General features: G+C 40.2%; 1 protein-coding gene across 1 annotated transcript; it reads left to right on the top strand.

The window, feature by feature from the left end:
- Positions 1-6,568: 6,568 nt before the first annotated feature.
- On the top strand, positions 6,569-7,501 carry OR52H1 (olfactory receptor family 52 subfamily H member 1; the record flags this gene model as incomplete). Its single annotated transcript, XM_080913429.1, has 1 exon — positions 6,569-7,501. The coding sequence occupies one exon, from the start codon at positions 6,569-6,571 to the stop codon at positions 7,499-7,501; it is 933 nt and encodes a 310-aa protein (XP_080769555.1).
- Positions 7,502-19,156: the final 11,655 nt, after the last annotated feature.

The raw sequence follows: 19,156 nt of genomic DNA on the forward strand, positions 1-19,156 counted from the left end.
CTCCCCCACCACCCACTCTCCCCCACCACCCACTCTCCCCCACTCTCCCCCACCACCCACTCTCCCCCACCACCCACTCTCCCCCACCACCCACTCTCCCCCACCACCCACTCTCCCCCACCACCCACTCTCCCCCACTCTCCCCCACCACCCACTCTCCCCCACCACCCACTCTCCCCCACTCTCCCCCACCACCCACTCTCTCCCACCACCCACTCTCCCCCACCACCCACTCTCCCCCCGCCACCCATTCTCCACTTCAGGACTCTCTTCCCCTTCCCTGACCTGAAGAACCTCTTACACTTACATGGTGTGTCCTGACTGAATACACTATCGTCTTGGGGACACAACTTTGGGCTTGTTTGTGAGGGCTTGTCCAATAAGATTGAGGTGAGAGGATCCACCACACCTGGCGGACTAGATACAAAAGGAAAGTGAGCTGAGCTCCAGCATCCATCTCCCTCTGTGTCCTGACTCAGATGTGATGTGACCATTTGTCACCATATACGCTGGAGCCAGAATAAACCCTTTTTTCCTTACGTTGCTTTGGTTTGGTATTTTACTGCATTAGCCAGACAACTAATACAACGCTTTAAGCAGATACTGTACAGATGCATAGGTAGTGTTGTTTTATTCATTTAAACATTGATTTCTTTTTTAAAGCAGGGTCTCATGTAGCCCAGGCTGGCTTTTAAATCACCTATAAAGTTGAGGATGACCTTATATTTTTGATGCATCCTCCTGCCTCCACCTTTGAAGTGGAGGATTACAGAGGCATGCCACCATGCCTGGTTAATGACGTACTAAGGATTGAACCTGGGGCCTTGTGTGTGCAAGGCAGGTGTTCTTCCGACTGACAGGCATTGCTAGTGGTGCTGTTAATTTTTAGTGTCATGACGTTTCCTGGTATGAGTTCTTCTTTCCTTATGATGAAAAGTCAAAGCACATTTCTCATTGTCTGCGGGAGTGGTCTACCTCTCTCCACTCTTGTCTCTATCAGGCGCTGCTCAGCAATAGCAGAGGGCCTGTCCACAGCCTTTCCCTCTCAGGTGTCCGAAGCCCCTTTGTATGGGCAGCGACGGCGCTATTTGGGTGCTTCACTAGCGCCACCTACTGACTGGTTGGCGCCAGTTGCTGCTGGGCTCTTCCCAAGCGATTTTGAGGGAAATCTTACGTGGCTTTCTAGTATTGGACACTGCTGCTTCCCAGGTGAACGCTTAGATCTCTGCCATAGTGTGCGGTGCACAGAAAGTGTTTTTACATTTGTCCTGACCCGGGATGAGTTCTATGTCATCAGAAGCTTGGGATGCTGGACTATGAGCAAAGCTTGAGAGTTAGTTTATAATTATACCGACATTGAGAGAATTCCTGAGAGATTTACTGGATGTTAGAAGTGTGGAGATGTTATTCACAATCCTGGAAAGAATAAGCCTCGAGATAAAAAAAAAAGAACTTGGAGGAAGTGAAATAATAATCAAAGATTCAACCTAGAAGTCAGCTCCAGAAACGATGCATTAAGGAATTGCACAAAAACGTAGGATCCATTTGTTCTGTCTTGCTCTGTTTTGATGTCGTCTAAGGTTAAGTGTTTAAGAATTAGAAAACAAGGATTACCCTCCCCCCTGCTCTCTCTTATAACTCCCAGAGCTATAGCCACATCCTGGGTGAGAAGGCAGGCACAGAAAAGCGTATGTCACACAGAGCCCCAGAAGGTTGTAGTGGTGAGGTTGGAGAGGGCACTTCCTGGTTTGCAGTCCTCCTGAGACTTTCTTCTCTCAGGACGTGATCTGTCCAGGAAGAGCTGAGACTGCAGTGGGGACTCGGCCTTTGGGATCTCAGGCCCTTGCCAGCTACATACCCTTGGGATGGGTGTCTGTACAATCCCAACTCACTGGTCAGGGTCAGATGCAGGCTCCTCAGGGGCCTGCAAGCCCAGTGGGGGCTTCTCTGAAGGTCTACGGCAACAAAAATAAGTAAGAGGACTTCCTCCAAATAGTGCTATTTCTTTGTCCTTCAGTCCTCATCGAGGGCCTGAGGTTTGGGAAGTGCTGGGTTTGGACCAGGCAGGCAGGATTGGCAAGGCGAGGCCGAAGTGAAGTTCTAGAGGCTAAGCACTGAATGGAAGACGGATTGGAGACTCAAGGACGGGCCTAGTCTAGTTCTTGTAGGTAAGCATTTGAGGCCGGGGTCAGATTATTAGGTTTCAGAGAATGGATAACTGTGGATAAGTGGGAAAGAGAAAGAACGAGGCTGTGTAGAGGGTTTGGGTCCAGAAGGTTGGATTCTGACCCTGAGATTCAATCTCTGAGGATTTTTACGTGTTTTGAGGATTTCTGACATCCATGCATATTAGGATGTGTCTGGGATGATGAAAGTATTTCATAAGTTTGTTATTTATTAAAATTTAAAGTTTTATTTTGTGTGTGTATGTGTATGTGCATGTGTGTGTGCGTGTGTGTGTGTGTGTGTGAGAGAGAGAGAGAGAGAGAGAGAGAGAGAGAGAGAGAGAGAAAGAGAGAGAGACAGAGACAGAGACAGGGAGAGAAAGAGAGGGAGGGAGGAGGTGGATGATGGTGTGGTTGGAGGTGTCAGAGCATGCATATGGTGTCCCGTGCCTCATTTGTGGGGTCAGCTCTCTCCTCCCACCTTATGTGGGGGTGAATGCTGGGGACTGATCTTGGGGAACAGATGTCTTTACGAACGGGGCCATTTACCTGCCCCAAGCTTTGCAATTTATTAAGAACCTGTTAGCTCCTGACTTCTACGGGGGGAAAAATGCATTTGGAGGATATCAAACCATGTGTTCAGTATTACACAAGCAGAAAACAAAGATCAAATTCACATAAAACTGAGCTCTTAAAGATTTTTTAAAATAAGATGGTCACTTATTTTTACTTTATTTATTTGGTTCTCACTTTTTATTCTAGGCTGGTCTGGAGCCCACTGTGTGATCCAGTCTGGCCTTAAACTCATGGAGACTTTCCAAGTACTCAGATTATGGGACATAGTCACCATGCTTCCCCGTAGTTGGTTTCAAGCTGTTCTCTGTACGAGAAATGTTAAATGCATAATATAAGTGTTAGGAATTTCATGGTAGAAGAAATACAATTTTCTAATCTAGAGAGACCTGGAAACTGTTTCCAGAGATGTATCCTTTCAGTGCACGGAGTGGACTAGGCATGCCTCCTAAGGATAGCAACCAACCATGGCAAAACTAATTCAAATAAGACGAGGAAGACTAGGCACAAATTGTCATATCAAGGATGGATGAGGTGACCAAGGAAAATAGTCCCAAGAACAGGCGAAAAAGTCAGAGGTACATCTCCAGTGTCACAATTAGGAGTTCTGCAAGAACACCAAGCTAATAACCAAAACGTGCATGCGGAGGACCAAACTCACACCTACACACCGTCTGTGTTGCTTCAGTTTCCGTGAGTCCCTGTGAGTTGTTTAGTTGATTCTAGGGTTGTGTTCTCATGCTGTGAGTGCACTCTTTCTGGCTCCTAGAATCGATCAGTGAAGAAAATCTTTTAAAGAAAAGTTTTCAGAGCATCACAAGAGTGCAGGCATCTCCTGTGAAGGCTCGATACCCCAGTGTAGGGGAATGCCAGGGCGGTGGGGTGGGAGTGGGTTGGTGGGTGAGGAGCACCCTCATAGAAGCAGTGTGAGGGGGGATGGGATCGGGAGTTTGTGGAGGGAAAACTGGGAAAGGGGATAACATTTAAAATGTCAAATAAATAAAATATCCAATAAAAAAGTGTGCAGACATCTACAGTTAATGAACAGATGTCAAAAAACGGGAAGATTTTTTGGAGGATAATAATATGCTTGGAGAATAATAATAAAACAGGAAAAGTGCCTTCATGGTGCATTGTGAGGGGACAGTTAGTTCAAATAATTACATGAAAAAAATTGAAGATTCAAAAATGCTAGTGAGCTGGGTGGTAGTTAAAGGTGCCGAACAAGGCTGTGACCTTAGTGTGACACCTGACCCCACAGAAGGAAGGAAAGGGGTGCATACATCTCCCACTGATCTCCACTTGAGCGCAGAGGTCTGCTTGCTCACACACTAAACACAGTTAAGTTCTAGAGAAGCCTGTAAGTGACATGGCTTGCATTTTCATTAAAGAGTGTTCCCTTCAATAGTACACAGGCCCTTTTCTCTGTTTAATGATTACATACTAATTTCCTTAAATGATTTGGAAGTAGCTTTTGTAGGTGTGTGTGGGGGGGGCGTCGCAGGCGTCAGGTTCTCCCCTCACTACATGGGTCCCAGGCATCACAGGTAAGTTATTGGACTTGGAGGCAAGTTCCTTTTTTCCTGCCAATCTTTCTCACTTACCCCTCAAAAGTTGCCTTTTCTGATTTCTATGTTGTTAAGCTTCCTTTTGTCACATTCAACTTCTTCCAAAATACACTTATTTATTCTTTCATTTTATCTGTTCTTCATCATTTCGTATGTTTCACATGTCAGTAACATATAATTGAATCTTGTTTGGACAAACTTTACGGAGAACTTAGACTTTAAGATAGAAATGTTGTTCAGACAACATACGCTTGTGATGAGTTTGGTGTCACAGTGTTGACCTGTTTTGTGCTTGTTAGTTTATTCTGTGTTATTTCTAGTGTGCAGCCCTCTCTCTGCTGCTATGTTGATAACATGCGTCTTCTGTTTTCCATAAAGTTGCTGGCTGCACAGTGAACTTTGCTCGTGAACAGAGAGTTTTTGGAAAAGACTTGGTGTTTGATTTTGACGCTGAGATTCATTGTTCAGTTGAAAGAGAACTTATTTCTCTCTGGTTTAATTTCTACATCTGTAAGATATAAATTATTTTTTGATGTGTTTTGTAGGTTTTTTGTTGTGGTGGTGTTTTTCTAATGAGAGGGTCTCATATATCCCAGGATGTACATTAACTTCTAATCTTCCCTGAAGCTGGGGTAACAGACGTGTCTTGGCACCCAGGATGTGTGCAACTCAGGAGGAGTGGGGGAGAAAACCTACAGGTAAAGCGAGCACTATAGCATCCAACGTAGGCCACAATCTTCTTAGAAGACTTTTAGGAAAGTTACAAAAGTGGTTTCATGCTAAGACTTTCATTGTTGTTGAATGCTGAAAATTCTCAAAACAAATTTGTTTTCTTTTTTTGGGGGCGAGGGGGTGTTATTACTTTAACTCATCATTTAGAAAAAAAAATCTGCATCCTCCCACTAGAGGTCCTTCCAGCATTATTTTTTAAAAGCACAAAGAATCAGTTTCCAATTCTTAGTGATTTTTTTTCCCTTTATCCTTAAGGTAGTCTGGAGGCCCAGCTTCACATGTCCTTCTTCATGAGGAGGCATCAGGGATCCCTGTCTCAGAAAGTATATTGGTCTGCAAGGTCCAAGGAGGACAATAATCAAACCCGGGGTGGGGTGGGTGTTTCGACAGATCTTGGTTCTGCTTATAACTGTTCTTTTTATATCTTAACATCTCTTGTGAATTCCCAGCATTTCACAAAATCTGCGGGTACCCCCGGTAAAGGATGACGCTATGAAAGTGCTGGTTATGGAATCTAATGGTTTGGCTCCTTGGCCAGAGGGGTCACTTGAGTTTCTCAAAACAAAACAAAAAAAAAAAAAAATTCCTTTTATTTATTTATTTATTTATTTATTTATTTATTTATTTATTTATTTATTTATTTTTCTGAGACAGGGTTTCACTGTGTATCCGGGACTCTGTAAACCAGGTTGACCTTGAAATCTCAGATATCTGCCTGCTTCTGCCTTCCGTGTGCTGGGGTCAAAGGCATGTGCCACCACCACCTGAAGACAATCCGATTTTCATTTAAAATGAGGGGCTTCTAGATGGGATAACACATTAGAGATGTTGGAGTAGAGTAGGCACCCAACATTGCTAAATTACCTCATGTTCCCAATAGTGAGACATTCTCTTTAGTGTAATCCTATTCCTGAAAGCAGTTAGAATACCTTTCCCCCCACATCCATGCAGTGATGAATTATATAGATTCAGGGAAAACACTGTCATTTAAATAGGATTAGCGTTTTATAAACTGGAAAAGTTATTTCTCTTGATTTAGTTTCTATTGAAACATGGGAATTAACACCAGGGGTCTGATGGCTCTTTCTCAAAGTCATGACCATAGCTCTCCTTGGGGTGGAGGGGTGGATATTTATTTATTCATTCATTCATTCATTCATTCATTTATTTATTTATTTATTTAGTGTGTCAGTGTTTTGTCTGCATCTATATATGCGCATTATGTGTATGCCCAGTGCCCACATAGATCAGAAGAGGGTATCAGATCACCTGGGACTGGATTTATCCACAACAATAAGTGGCAGAAATCAAACCTGGGTCCCCTGGAAGAGCGGCTAGTACTCTTAACCACTGAGCCGTCTCTCCTGCCCATGAGTATTGCTTTTAATAGTAATTGGATTTTCTTTTTTCAAGTATAGGACGCAGAACTGCCCCCAGTGAGGGTGTGGAGAAAGAATAAGCACACAATTCCTCATACTCACCACACACATTTGGTTTCAGGACAGAACTGTTCTTCAGATCTCAGTGGCCATGTACAACGTGAGTAGCTACAACACTGGCCCCTTCACTCTCTCAGGCATCCCCGGACTTGAACGGTACCATGTCTGGATCAGTATCCCTTTCTGCTTTATCTATCTGGTGGCCATCCTGGGCAACAGCATCCTTCTTTACCTCGTTGCTGTGGAACACAGTCTTCATTCCCCCATGTTCTTCTTCCTTTCCATGTTGGCCATGACTGACCTCATATTGTCCACTACCTGTGTTCCCAAGACTCTTACCATCTTTTGGTTTGGTCCTCAGGAAATCAGTTTTCCTGGCTGTCTGACCCAGTTATTCTTTCTGCACTACAGCTTTGTCTTGGACTCAGCTATCTTGCTGGCCATGGCATTTGACCGCTATGTAGCCATCTGCTCCCCCTTGAGATATACCACTATCCTCACACCCAAAGCTGTTGTCAAAATTGTGGTGGGAATATCCTTCCGAAGCTTCTGTGTTTTTGTCCCATGCGTTTTCCTTGTGAACCGTCTACCCTTCTGCAGGACACACATCATTGCTCACACCTACTGTGAACACATTGGTGTTGCCCGGCTAGCATGTGCAGATATCTCCATCAACATCTGGTATGGGTTTTGTGTCCCCATCATGACAGTGATTATAGACGTGGTCCTCATAGCCGTCTCCTACACTCTCATCCTACGGGCTGTTTTCCGCCTCCCCTCCCAAGATGCACGCCAGAAGGCCCTGAGCACCTGCGGTTCCCATGTCTGTGTCATCCTCATGTTCTATATACCGGCCTTCTTCTCCATCCTCGCTCATCGCTTTGGGCGCAATGTCCCTCGGACTTTTCACATTATGTTTGCCAACCTGTATGTAATCATCCCTCCTGCACTCAACCCTATTGTCTATGGAGTGAAGACCAAGCAGATCCGGGACAAAGCCATTCTTTTGCTCTTTCCCAAATGATCTCAGTGACTAAAGTCTTAGAGCTGGGGCCAGTTCATAAAGTATAATAGTAAAAGTCTGAACCAGAAACCACTGGACTCCAAGAGAGGACACATGGAGTTACTGGGGAATTGAAGTTATTTTTCACACACAACTTAATTGTGTATTTATGCATCATAGTAAGGTAGGGAATTACTGCTGATTCTATAGATTTATGGATTGAAAATATTAAATCTGTTAATTTGTATGTGCGTGTGCATGCATGTATATGTGTGTGTATGTGTATGAATATGGGCATGTGCATTACACAGTTTCCACGTGGAGACTAGAGGACAACTTGTTGGGAAGTTAGTCCTCTCTTTCCACAGTGTAGTTTCTGGGGATCAAAGTTAGGTTTTACTCAACTGGGGACAATGACCTTTACTTGCTGAGTCATTTTGATGGCACAGTTTTTTTTTTTAAATAGATTTATTTATTTTATGTATATGAGTACACTGTTGCTCTCTTCAGACACACCAGAAAAGGGCATATGACCATGTGGTTGGTGGGAATTGAACTCAGAATCTCCAGAAAAGCAGGCAGTGCTCTTAACTACTGAGTCATCTCTCCAGCCCAAGTTTTTAGAGTTCTAATATGGTCGTTATTATTTATTTACAGGCAACATCAGACATGTGTCCTGTTGTCTACCAGGTGCATAGACAACACTTATCAAATAAATTCATAGAAAATCTGAGTGAAATTATTAATCAGCATTGCAGATACTTTTCTTAGGACAGGATTAAGTCAATACTTGTTTTGTTTGTTTTTAAGAAAAGTTATACTGGAGAAATGGTTCAGCAGCTAAGAACACTGGGTTCTCTGGTAGAGGACCTGGGTTTGATATTTTACCATTCATATGACTGCTCACAAGCATCTGACAGTTTTAGGGGATTTGGCATGCTCAGGTGTCTGAGGGCACCAGCATGCACATGGTCCATGCACACATATGCAGGTAAAACTCTCACACATTGAAAAAAGAAGAAGAAAAAAGGTAAAGAAATGAAAGGTTAAAGTACTTTTCTCTAGAAACACGGGTCTATAAAAGAACTTAATTCTAGATGGTAAAAAACAAAAGTTAAATTAGATCTCCAACGATTGGCTAAGGGCTACAATTAAAACAAGGAAAATTAAGTCACACATAAAGAAATTGACATTTTAGTCTTTTAGATGCCTAACCATCAAAACTAGTAATGAGGTCTCAAATTAAACAAACTTCTCAATATAATAAGTGCAATTGGATTAGTAGGACCTTTTGTTTTAAGATGTTTTACTTCATTTGAACTCTTCCAAAAAAAAAAAAAAAAAAAAAAAAATAGGGCCAACATCTGTCAGGTCTGTCAGGGTGCCACTTTTTGATTCTGCTAAAAGAATTGTGTTTATGTATAAAGCAATAGCTTCTTGATGCTATTTAATTAGAGGCAAATGTCAGACGGCATATTTTGAAGATGTGAGTTACAAATAAATAGAGTACGGTATCGAAGCACATGCCTATTTTAGTCTAGCAAAAGCCATTTAGATATGCCAGGAGCTCATTTATATTGGCTCAGGCTCTAATGACAAAAATTGGCTCTGACTTTTGTTTGTCTTGATGTAACCAGGTGTAAAAGAATAAGAAAGAATTTTGGTTATTTTACAAAGGGACAGAGAAGTTAAAGAGAAGAATTACAAACGTCCAAGTCTTAAGCCTATTTTGTTAGTCATACAAAATAATGACACAAGAAAAAAATGACTGGTAGTGTATTTTAAAAAAAATACCTTATATTCAAATGGCATTTAAATAATCGATCTTGCATTATTAGATATGGAAAAGAGGCACTTTAAAATGTAGTTATTGTATTATTGTAATATCCTGTATCTAATGAGAAGGAGATGCAATGAAAGTTAAAAATGTGCTGGGGAGTTGGTTTAACAGTTAACGCCATGAGTGTGATGACCAGCATTTGGATCCCCACAACCAATGCGAATGTTGGGTGGGTGTGTTGGCCTGTAATTCCAGCTTCATGAGAAAGAGATGGGATCTCAGGAAAAGCTGGCTATTGATACTAGCCGTGTTTGTGAGCTCTGTGTTTAACTGTGAGACCCTGCCTCAACAATTAGTATAGGGCAAAAATTAATAATTCCTGCCATCAACCTTAGGCTTCCATTGGCATGTGCTACACATATGTGCCCACACACATGAACACATACATGCACATCACACACACACACACACACACACACACACACACACAAACCTGAAAGAAAAATGAGCAATTTTGTGCTTTACATTTTACAGTTATTGCTGAATATATTTTCTCCCCTGTTGAATATATTTTTAAATATTATATAACTATTGATTGGAACTGGGTCCACCAAACTTAGGGATGTTAACATGACCACTAGAATTGCTCAGTAAGGGGGCTGGAGAGATGGTTCAGAAGTTAAGAGCATTGACTGCTCTTCAGAGGTCCTGAGTTCAATTCCCAGCAACCACATGGTGGCTCACAATCATCTGCAATGGGATCTGAAGCCCTCTTCTGGTGTGTCTGAAGAGAACAACAGTGTATTCACATACATACAATAAATAAACCTTTAAAAATACTTACAGAGGTTGAGGACAAAACATGCTTAAGCTACGTACTGGAACAGACCTATCTGGAAACCCTTCTTATAAAAAAAAGAATTGGTCAATAAGAGCCTTTTCAACATTAATGAGTAATGAATGAATGAATACATAAATAAGTAAAATTGAGACTTGGGCTTTTCAGGAATATCTAATAGTGTCAATAGTCTGACCTAACTACCTTCTTCTTTTATTTAATTGAAGAACTTTATTTAAAAAAACAAAGATAAATGTACAAATTTTAAGCATTTTTGCATAAAAGTATATGAATACATTTTTGTCATTGCTTTGCTTTTTTTTTTTAAGGGTTGATAGTGTGCATTAAGATCTTACTAGTTACAATGAGCATAAAGTACATGTAAAACAGAATGTAACCTGGAATTAGTCAAAGTTTTCTTGGTGTGTAAGGATTAAGCATAATGTTTTTTTCTTTTCTTTTTCTTTCTTTTATTTCTTGAACTTCACACAGTCTGTGAGTTGTTTTTGGAGTGTTCAGAGCTTTCTGGGGTTAGTACCCAATTATCAGTGACTGCATATTATGTCTGTTCTTTTGTGACTGGGTTATCTCAATCAGGATGATATTCTCTAGATGCATCCATTTTCTTAAGAATTTCATAAAGTCATTGTTTCTGATAGCTGAGTCATTGTGTAAATGTACCACAATTTTTGTATCCATTGATCTACTGAAGGATATCTGGGTTCTTTCTAGCTTCTGGCTATTATAAATAGGGCTGCTATAAACATTGTGGTGCATGTGTCTTTGTTGTATGTTGGAGCTTCTCTGGGGTATATGCCCAGAAGTGGAATAACTGGGTCTTCAGGTAGTACTATGTCCAATTTTCTGAGGAATCAGCAGACTGATTTCCAGAGTGGTTATACCAGTTTACAACCCCACCAACAGTAATGTGATCCTCTTTCTCTGCATCCTCACCAGCATCTGCTGTCATCTGTATTTTTTATCTTAGACATTCGAGATGGACTAATTATATTATAATCTCAAAAAGCAAACAATTAATTTAGAAAGCAGAACCTATGCTGCCTACATACTGGAACTTTAATCAGACATAAAGTAAAACAAGAAATTTCCACAAACGTGGAACTTGAAATTATCAGTTGAATTATAGTAATCAAAGTTGCTCAGATTCAGAAAGACACACCTTAATTTCTCTCATGTGGATCCAATATTTTAAGAGAGAGAGAGAAAGAGAGAGGTGGGGAGAGGAAGAGGGAGACAAAGAGGGAGAGGGAGGGAGAGAGTAAAAACACTAGAAAGGGCATCATGAAAAGGGAAAAGAGGTCTTTTTTCTCTCTTTAATTTGAATTAATGAATTACATTTAAAAAGCCCAGGTCACTCACACGAATGAAGTTCTGTTCAAGAAGGCTTGTTTTGAAAAGCAGCTGGATGGCCTTCCCAGGACACTTCCATTTCCCCAGACACTGGTGCGGTTTGCTGCATCTGGTTGGTTTCTCTCTCTGCCTTCCTTTTGGGATACTGTCTCTGTTCTTTCCCTTTGTCCCCTTAGGGCTTCGTGTTCTTTGGAGAGAGAAACCCTTACTCTGCACCCAATGCTGGCCTGGAATTCACCAGCAGAATTCACTGGCCTCCAACTGCAGGCAGTTTTCCTGGGCCTGCAGGCTTGCATCCCCACACAGGGCTTGACAGGATGATTTTAATTTCATGATGATATTTTCCTACGTATATGCCATGCCATTATGGTTTGTTCTCAGTTGCTTCTCGCTCCTGCTATCCTCCCTCCTTTACCTAGTTTCCTATTTCCTCCAGAAAGTACTTGCTTTTCTTTCTTATCACAACTATATTTCATTGCCTCTTGGGAAAAAGAGGTCTTTTATTTTATTTATTTCAGATACATTTTTAAGGTTGTAATTAAGTATTTGTGGGTACATATACATACACACATATATATGTAACAATAATATAGGAAAAGAGGCTATTAATTTGAGGGGATGGGAGAGAGACTAGGAAGGGTTGTAGGGAGAAAGGGGGAATGTGATACAGTTCTATTTTAATTAAAATATATTCTTTTTTGTTGTTGTTGTTGAGCTTCACACTGTCTGTGAGTTGTTTCTGGGGTGTTCAGAGCTTTCTGGGGTTAATATCCCATTATCAGTGACTGCATATTATGTCTGTTCTTTTGTGACTGGGTTATCTCACTCAGGATGATATTCTCTAGATGCATCCATTTTCTTAAGAATTTCGTTAAGTCAATGCTTCTGATAGCTGAGTAGTACTCCATTGTGTAAATGTACCACAATTTTTGTATCCATTCATCTACTGAAGGACATCTGGGTTCTTTCTAGTTTCTGGTATTATAAACAGAGCTGCTATGAACATTGTGGTGCATGTATTTTTGTTGTGTGTTGGAGCGTCTCTGGGGTAAATGCCCGGAAGTGGAATAACTGGGTCTTCAGGTAGCACTATGTTAATTTTTCTGAGGAACTGCCAGACTGATTTCCAGAGTGGTTGTATCAGTTTACAACCCCACCAGCAGTGGAGAAGTGTTTCTCTTTCTCCAAATCCTTGCCAGCATCTGTTCTCATCTGAGTTTTGGATCTTGGCCAAACTAACTGGTGTGAGGTGGAATCTCAGGGTTGTTTTGATTTGCATTTCCCTGATGGCTAAGGATGTTGAGCACTTCCTTAGATGTTTCTCAGCCATTCGATATTCCCTGATTGAGAACGTTTTGTTTAAGTCTGTACCTCATTTTTTAATGGGGTTGTTTGATTCTCTGGTATCTCGCTTTTTGAGATCTTTGTATACCTTGGATATTAGGCCTCTATCTGATGTGGTGTTGGTAAAGATCTTTTCCCACTCTGTTGGCTGCCGTTTTGTTTTCTTGACAGTGTCCTTAGCCTTACAGAAACCTTGCAATCTCATTTAGTCCAATTTGTCAATATTTAACCTTAGAGCTCGAGCCATTGGTTTTCTGTTCAGGAAATTTTCTTCTGTGCCTATGAGTTCTAAGGTTTTCCCTAATTTCTCATCTAAGAGTTTCAGTGTACCTGATTTAATGTGGAGATCTTTGATCCACTTACACTTGAGCTTTGTACAAAAAATAAGAAAGGGTCTATTTTCATTCTTCTGCATGCTGAGTACCAGTTGGACCAACACCATTTGTTGAATAGGCTGTCCTTTTTCCATTTCATGTTTACAGTTCCTTGGTCAAAAATCAGTTGACCATATACGTGAGGGTTCATTTCTGGATCTTCTATTCTATTCCAGTGATCCACATGCCTATTTCTGTACCAGTACCATGCAGTTTTCAGCACAATAACCTTGTAATATAGCTTGAGGTCAGGGATAGTGATTCCTGCAGATGTTTTCTTGTTGTTGAGGATGGATTTTGCTATTCTAGGTCTTTTGTTATTCCAGATGAAATGGCACATTACTCTTTCCAACTTAATGAAGAACTGGGTTGGAATTTTGATGGCGATTTCTTTGAATCTGTAGATTGCTTTTGGTAAGATGGCCATTTTTTAAAATGTTGATCCTTCTAATCCATGAGCATGGGAGATCTTTCCATTTTTTGAGATCTTCCTCGATTTCCTTCTTTAGAGGTTTGAAGTTCTTGTCGTACAGGTTCTTCACTTGCCTTGTTAGAGTCATACCAAGGTATTTCATAGTTTTTGTGACTATTGTGAAGGGTATATTTTTCCTAATTTCTTTCTCTACATGTTTGTCATTTGAATATAGGAAGGCTACTGATTTGTTTGAGTTATTTTTATATCCATCCACTTTTCTGAACTTGTTTATCAGCTGTAGGAGTTCTCTGGTGGAAGTTGTGGGGTCACATAAGTACACTATCATGTCATCTGCAAATAGTGATGTTTTTACTAATTCCTTTCCAATTTGTACCCCTTTGTTTTCCTTTTGCTGTCTAATTGCTCTGGCCAGGACATCCAGTACTATTTTGAATAGGTAGGGAGAGAGTGGGCAGCCTTGTCGAGTCCCTGATTTTAGTGGGATTGCTTCTAGTTTCCCACCGTTGAGATTTATGTTGGCTGTTTGTTTGCTGTATATTGCTTTCATTGTGTTTAGGTATGGGCCTTGGATTCCTTTCTTTCCAAGACTTTTAACATGAAGTGGTGTTGGATTTTGTCAAATGCTTTCTCAGCATCTAGTGAGATAACCATGTGTTTTTTTTCTTTGAGTTTGCTTATATGGTGGATTGCATTGATGGATTCCCTTATATTAAACCATCCTTGCATCCCAGGGATGAAGCCTACTTGATCATGGTGAATGATCGTTTTGATGTGTTTTTGGATTCTGTTTGCAAGGATTTTGTTGAGTATTTTTGCATCAATGTCTATAAGTGAGATTTGTCTGAAGTTCTCTTTCCTTGTAGGGTCTTTGTGTGGTTTAGGTACGAGGGTTATTGTAGCCTCGAAAAATGAGTTAGGTAGTGTTCCCTCGGATTCTATTTTGTGGAATAGTTTGGAGAGTATTGGTATTGTCGTCAATAAATGTCTGATACAACTCTGTACTGAACCCATCTGGACCTGGGCTTTTTTGTGGTTGGGAGGCTTTTGATGACCTCTTCTATTTCTTTAGGTGTTATAGGGTTATTTAGATGGTTTACTTGGTCCTGGTTTAACTTTAGGATATTGTATCTGTCTAGGAATTTGTCCATTTCCTCCAGATTTTCCAATTTTGTGGAGTATAAGTTTTTGTAGTAGGATCTGATGATTTCTTGAATTTTCTCAGTTTCAGTTGTTATGTCTCCACTTTCCTTTCTGATTCTGTTAATTTGTATACTCTCTCTTTGCACTCTAGTTAGTCTGGCTAAGGTTTTATCAATCTTGTTAATTTTCTCAAAGAACCAGCTCTTGGTTGGTTTTGTTGATTCTTTCAATGGTTTTTTTTTTTTGTTTCTATTTGGTCTATTTCTGCCCTAATTTTGATTATTTCTTGCCGTCTAATCCTCTTGGGTGTATCTGCTTCCTTTGGTTCTAGAGCTTTCAACTGTGCTGTCAGGATGCTAGTGCATGCTCTCTCCAGTTTCTTTTTGGAAGCACTCAGAACTATGAGTTTTCCTCTCAGTACTGCTTTCATTGCATCCCATAAGTTTTGGTATGTCGTGTTTTCATTTTCATTGAATTCTAGAAAATCCCTAATTTCTTTATTTCTTCTTTTACCTTGCTGTTGTTTAATAGAGCATTGTTTAGTTTCCATGTGTATATAGGATTTTTGTTGTCTTTGTTGTTATTAAAGACCAGCCTTAGACCATGGTGATCTGAAAGGATGCATGGGAGTATTTCGATCTTCTGGTATCGATCGAGGCTTGTTCTGTGTCCAATTATGTGGTCAGTTTTCGAGAAGGTGCCATGAGTTGCTGAGAAGAAGGTGTATTCTTTAGTTTTAGGATGATATGTTCTATTGATATCTATTAATTCCAGTTGGTTCATAGTCTCTGTTAATTTTACAGTGTCCTTGTTCAATTTCTGTTTCCATGATCTGTCGATTGGTGAGAGTGGGGTATTAAAGTCTCCCACTGTTATTGTGTGGGGTAAAATGTATTTTTTGAGCTTTAATAGGGTTTCTTTTATGAATAAGGGTGCTTTTGTATTTGGAACATATATGTTAAGGATTGAGAGTTCCTCCTGACAGATTTTCCCTGTAATGAGTAAAAAGTGTTTTTCCTTATCTTTTTTGATAACTTTTGGTTGAAAATCTACTTTATTCGATATTAGAATGGCCACTCCAGCTTGCTTCTTGGGGCTGTTTGCTTGGAAGTTTTTTTTCCCAACCTTTTACTCTGAGATAGTGTCTGTCTTTGTCTCTGAGATGAGTTTCCTGTATGCAGCCAAATGCTAGGTTTTGTTTATGTATCCAGTCTGATAGCTTATGTCTCTTTATTGGGGAGTTGAGTCCATTTATGTTAATAGATATCAAGGAATAGTGGTTGTTGTTTCCTGCTATTGTTGCTTTGGTAGGTTGAATTGTGCCTGTGTGTCTTTCTTCTTTTGGTTTTCTTGCTTAGGAGTTTTCTTGTTTTTACTAGGATGCAGTTCCCCTCATTGTATTGGGTTATTTACCTATAATTCGTTGTAGTGCTGGGTTTGTGGTCAGATATTGAGTAAATTTAGATTTTGCCTGAAATAGCTTCATCTCTCCATCTATGGTGATTGATAGTTTTGCTGGGTATTGCAGCTTGGGCTGGCACTTGTGCTCTCTCTGGGTCTGTATGATGTCTGTCCAGGCTCTTCTAGCTTTCATAGTCTCTGTTGAGAAATCGGGTGTGATTCTGTTTGGTCTGTCTTTACATGTTACATGACCTTTTTCTGTTACTGCTTTTAGTATTCTTTCTTTGCTTTGGGCACTTGGTGTTTTGACTATTATGTGTCGGGAGGAATTCTTTTCTGGTCCAACCTATTTGGATTTCTGTAGGCTTCTTTTATGCTCGTGGTCATCTCATTTTTAAGGGTAGAGAAATTTTCTTCCAGGATTTTGTTGAAGATATTTACTGGACCTCTTAGTTGATATTCTTCACCCTCTTCTATTCCTATTATCCTTAGGTTTGATCTTCTCATTGTGTCCTGGATCTCCTGGACATTTTGGGTTAGAAGCTTTTGGTTTTTGCATCTTCTCTGCCTTTTTTTGTCTATGTTGTCTTTGGCCCCTGAGATTCTCTCTTCCATCTCTTGTAGTCTATTGGAAATGCTTGCATCTGTGACTCCTGATTTCTTTTTTAGGTGTTCTACCTCTAGGGTTAGCTCTTTTAGTGTTTTCTTTCGCTTTCCTCTTGCCATCTTGTTGTCAGTGATTGGTTCTTGCCTTTCCCTTGTACCTGGCCTGTGTCCCTGGATCTCTGTTGTTCCTGGTGGCGGATGTTCTGAGTGCGTATTGTGCACCCAACAGAGGGCCAGGTGCCAATGGATTCCAGGATCCCTGGATCTAGCCGAGCAGGCAGGTGCACACTTTCTGCATGCTCTGCTGAGATCTCTCTGCTCCCGACTAGTCGGAATCCCTTCTCTCAGGGTTCTTGCCAGTCCTGTATTGTCGAGGAGAAGGAAAACACTCTGGGGCAAGAAGAAGCAGATTCTGCCAGCTGCCATTATCCAAATTTTATTTTCTGAAGAGCAGGAACTACATCTCAAGTGACTTTCTAAGATTCTTAGCAAGTTTCACTAATGCAGAATAAAGATTTTTTTTTCTGGCATAAAATCTTGATGATGGGGGCTGGAAAGTAGGTTCAGAATTTAAGAGCACTGTCTGCCCTTCCAGAGGTCCTGAGTTCAACTCTCAGCACCCACATGGTGGCTCACAACCATCTATTTGAAGACAGCTACAGTGTCTAGTCATATAAATAAAATAAGAAAGAAGCAGACGTTATCCTGACCATTAAACATAATGTAACTGTGGCAGTCTAGAAAGTCACTCTGTAGACAAGACTGGCCTTGAACTCAGAAATCCTCCTGTCTCTGCCCCTTGAATAGAGATTAATGATGTGTACCACCACCATTCATCCAGAAACTTTATGAAATTTTGTGTGGCATAAAGATTATTCTAATTGTGCATTGGAAATCAAGTGGGGGGCTGGAGAGATGGCTCAATGGTTCAGGGCACTAACTGCTCTTCCAGAGGTCCTGAGTTCAATTCCCAGCAACCACATGGTGGCTCACAACCATCTGTTATAGAATCTGATGCCCTCTTCTGGTGTGTCTGAAGACAGCCACAGTGTATTATATATATTAAATCAATAATTCTTAAAAAAATCAAGTGAAAAATTTCAGGATAATTCTATTTTGTTGTGTTGTTGTACATAAATAAATGATTTTCAGAGTAAAAGAAATTTAACGACATTCCTACTGAGCTGAGATTCACAGAAATAGACTAAGGGTGGGAAAAATGCTCAGGAGTTTCAGGGTCAGTTTTTGTTATTGTTGTTAACAATAGTTGTATTTTCAAAATTTAAATTATATAGTTACCATTTTTTAAATTAAGATGCCATGTATCCTGTATTGAAGGTTTTCTGTAGATTAAAGAAAAAAATAGATGCAGTGTATAATGTATATTGCTGTATGTACATATATTATGAAATGATTAAAATCAAAGTAATTGACAGATTTATCTCAATTGTGTATTTCCAGCAGTAATAGTTTTAGATTTATCTTTAATCTTTTAAAAAGATTTATTTATTTATTATATAGGAGTACACTGTAGCTGTCTTCAGACACACCAGAAGAGGACATGAGATCCCATTATAGATGGTTGTGAGCCACCATGTGGTTGCTGGGATTTGAACTCAGGACCTTTGGAAGAGCAGTTAGTGCTCTTAACCACTGAGCCATCTCTCCAGTCCCTAGATCTATCTTTAAAAAGCACTTTTGAAGTACATACTGTATTATTTTTGCAATCCAGTGTAATCACAGTGAGGTCACTAAAACTTACTTTTAAATGTCCAGCTCTATAGATGTTGCTTTCAGAGTTATATCTCCCTGTTTAGAGCCCCCTTACCACTCTAGCCAATGGTATCCACCCTTTCACTCTATGCCAACTAGAAGACTAGTCATTGAAAATTAATAGGTATCAGGAAATTTTCTGGTAATTCCCATTTTGCTGAGAACGTGGATTAGCTAAGAACTGATATTTTAAAAGCTTTCTGAGGATTCAAAAAATAAATACATTCTGAGTTAGGATAACTTGAAAGTACACACTCTATTCATCTTGGTAGGAAATAAAACCCATGGTTATTCACTGACATGCACGAATGGCTTCCGTGAAAGACTAATAGAGTTAGAAAGCAAAACAAAGAAGAGAAGGAACCATTGTGTTCACTGTCTCTGTTCCCCCTCCCACTCTGACTCTGCCCAGATCATGACTGTTATTTTTTTATCTTCCCTCCCAAGAGAATGTACATTTCTGTAACTCTGTGGTCTCTGGTATTAATCCTAAATACACCTTGGTTTTTATATGTGATCTTTACTGTAAAAAATTTAATTTAACTAATTAATTAATCATATACAATGTATTTTGATAACGTATACCCCCTTCCCAGCTCTTCCAGGTCTACCC

This window comes from Micromys minutus, assembly GCF_963924665.1.
Source record: "Micromys minutus genome assembly, chromosome: 2".
Taxonomy (NCBI): Eukaryota; Metazoa; Chordata; class Mammalia; order Rodentia; family Muridae; genus Micromys; species Micromys minutus.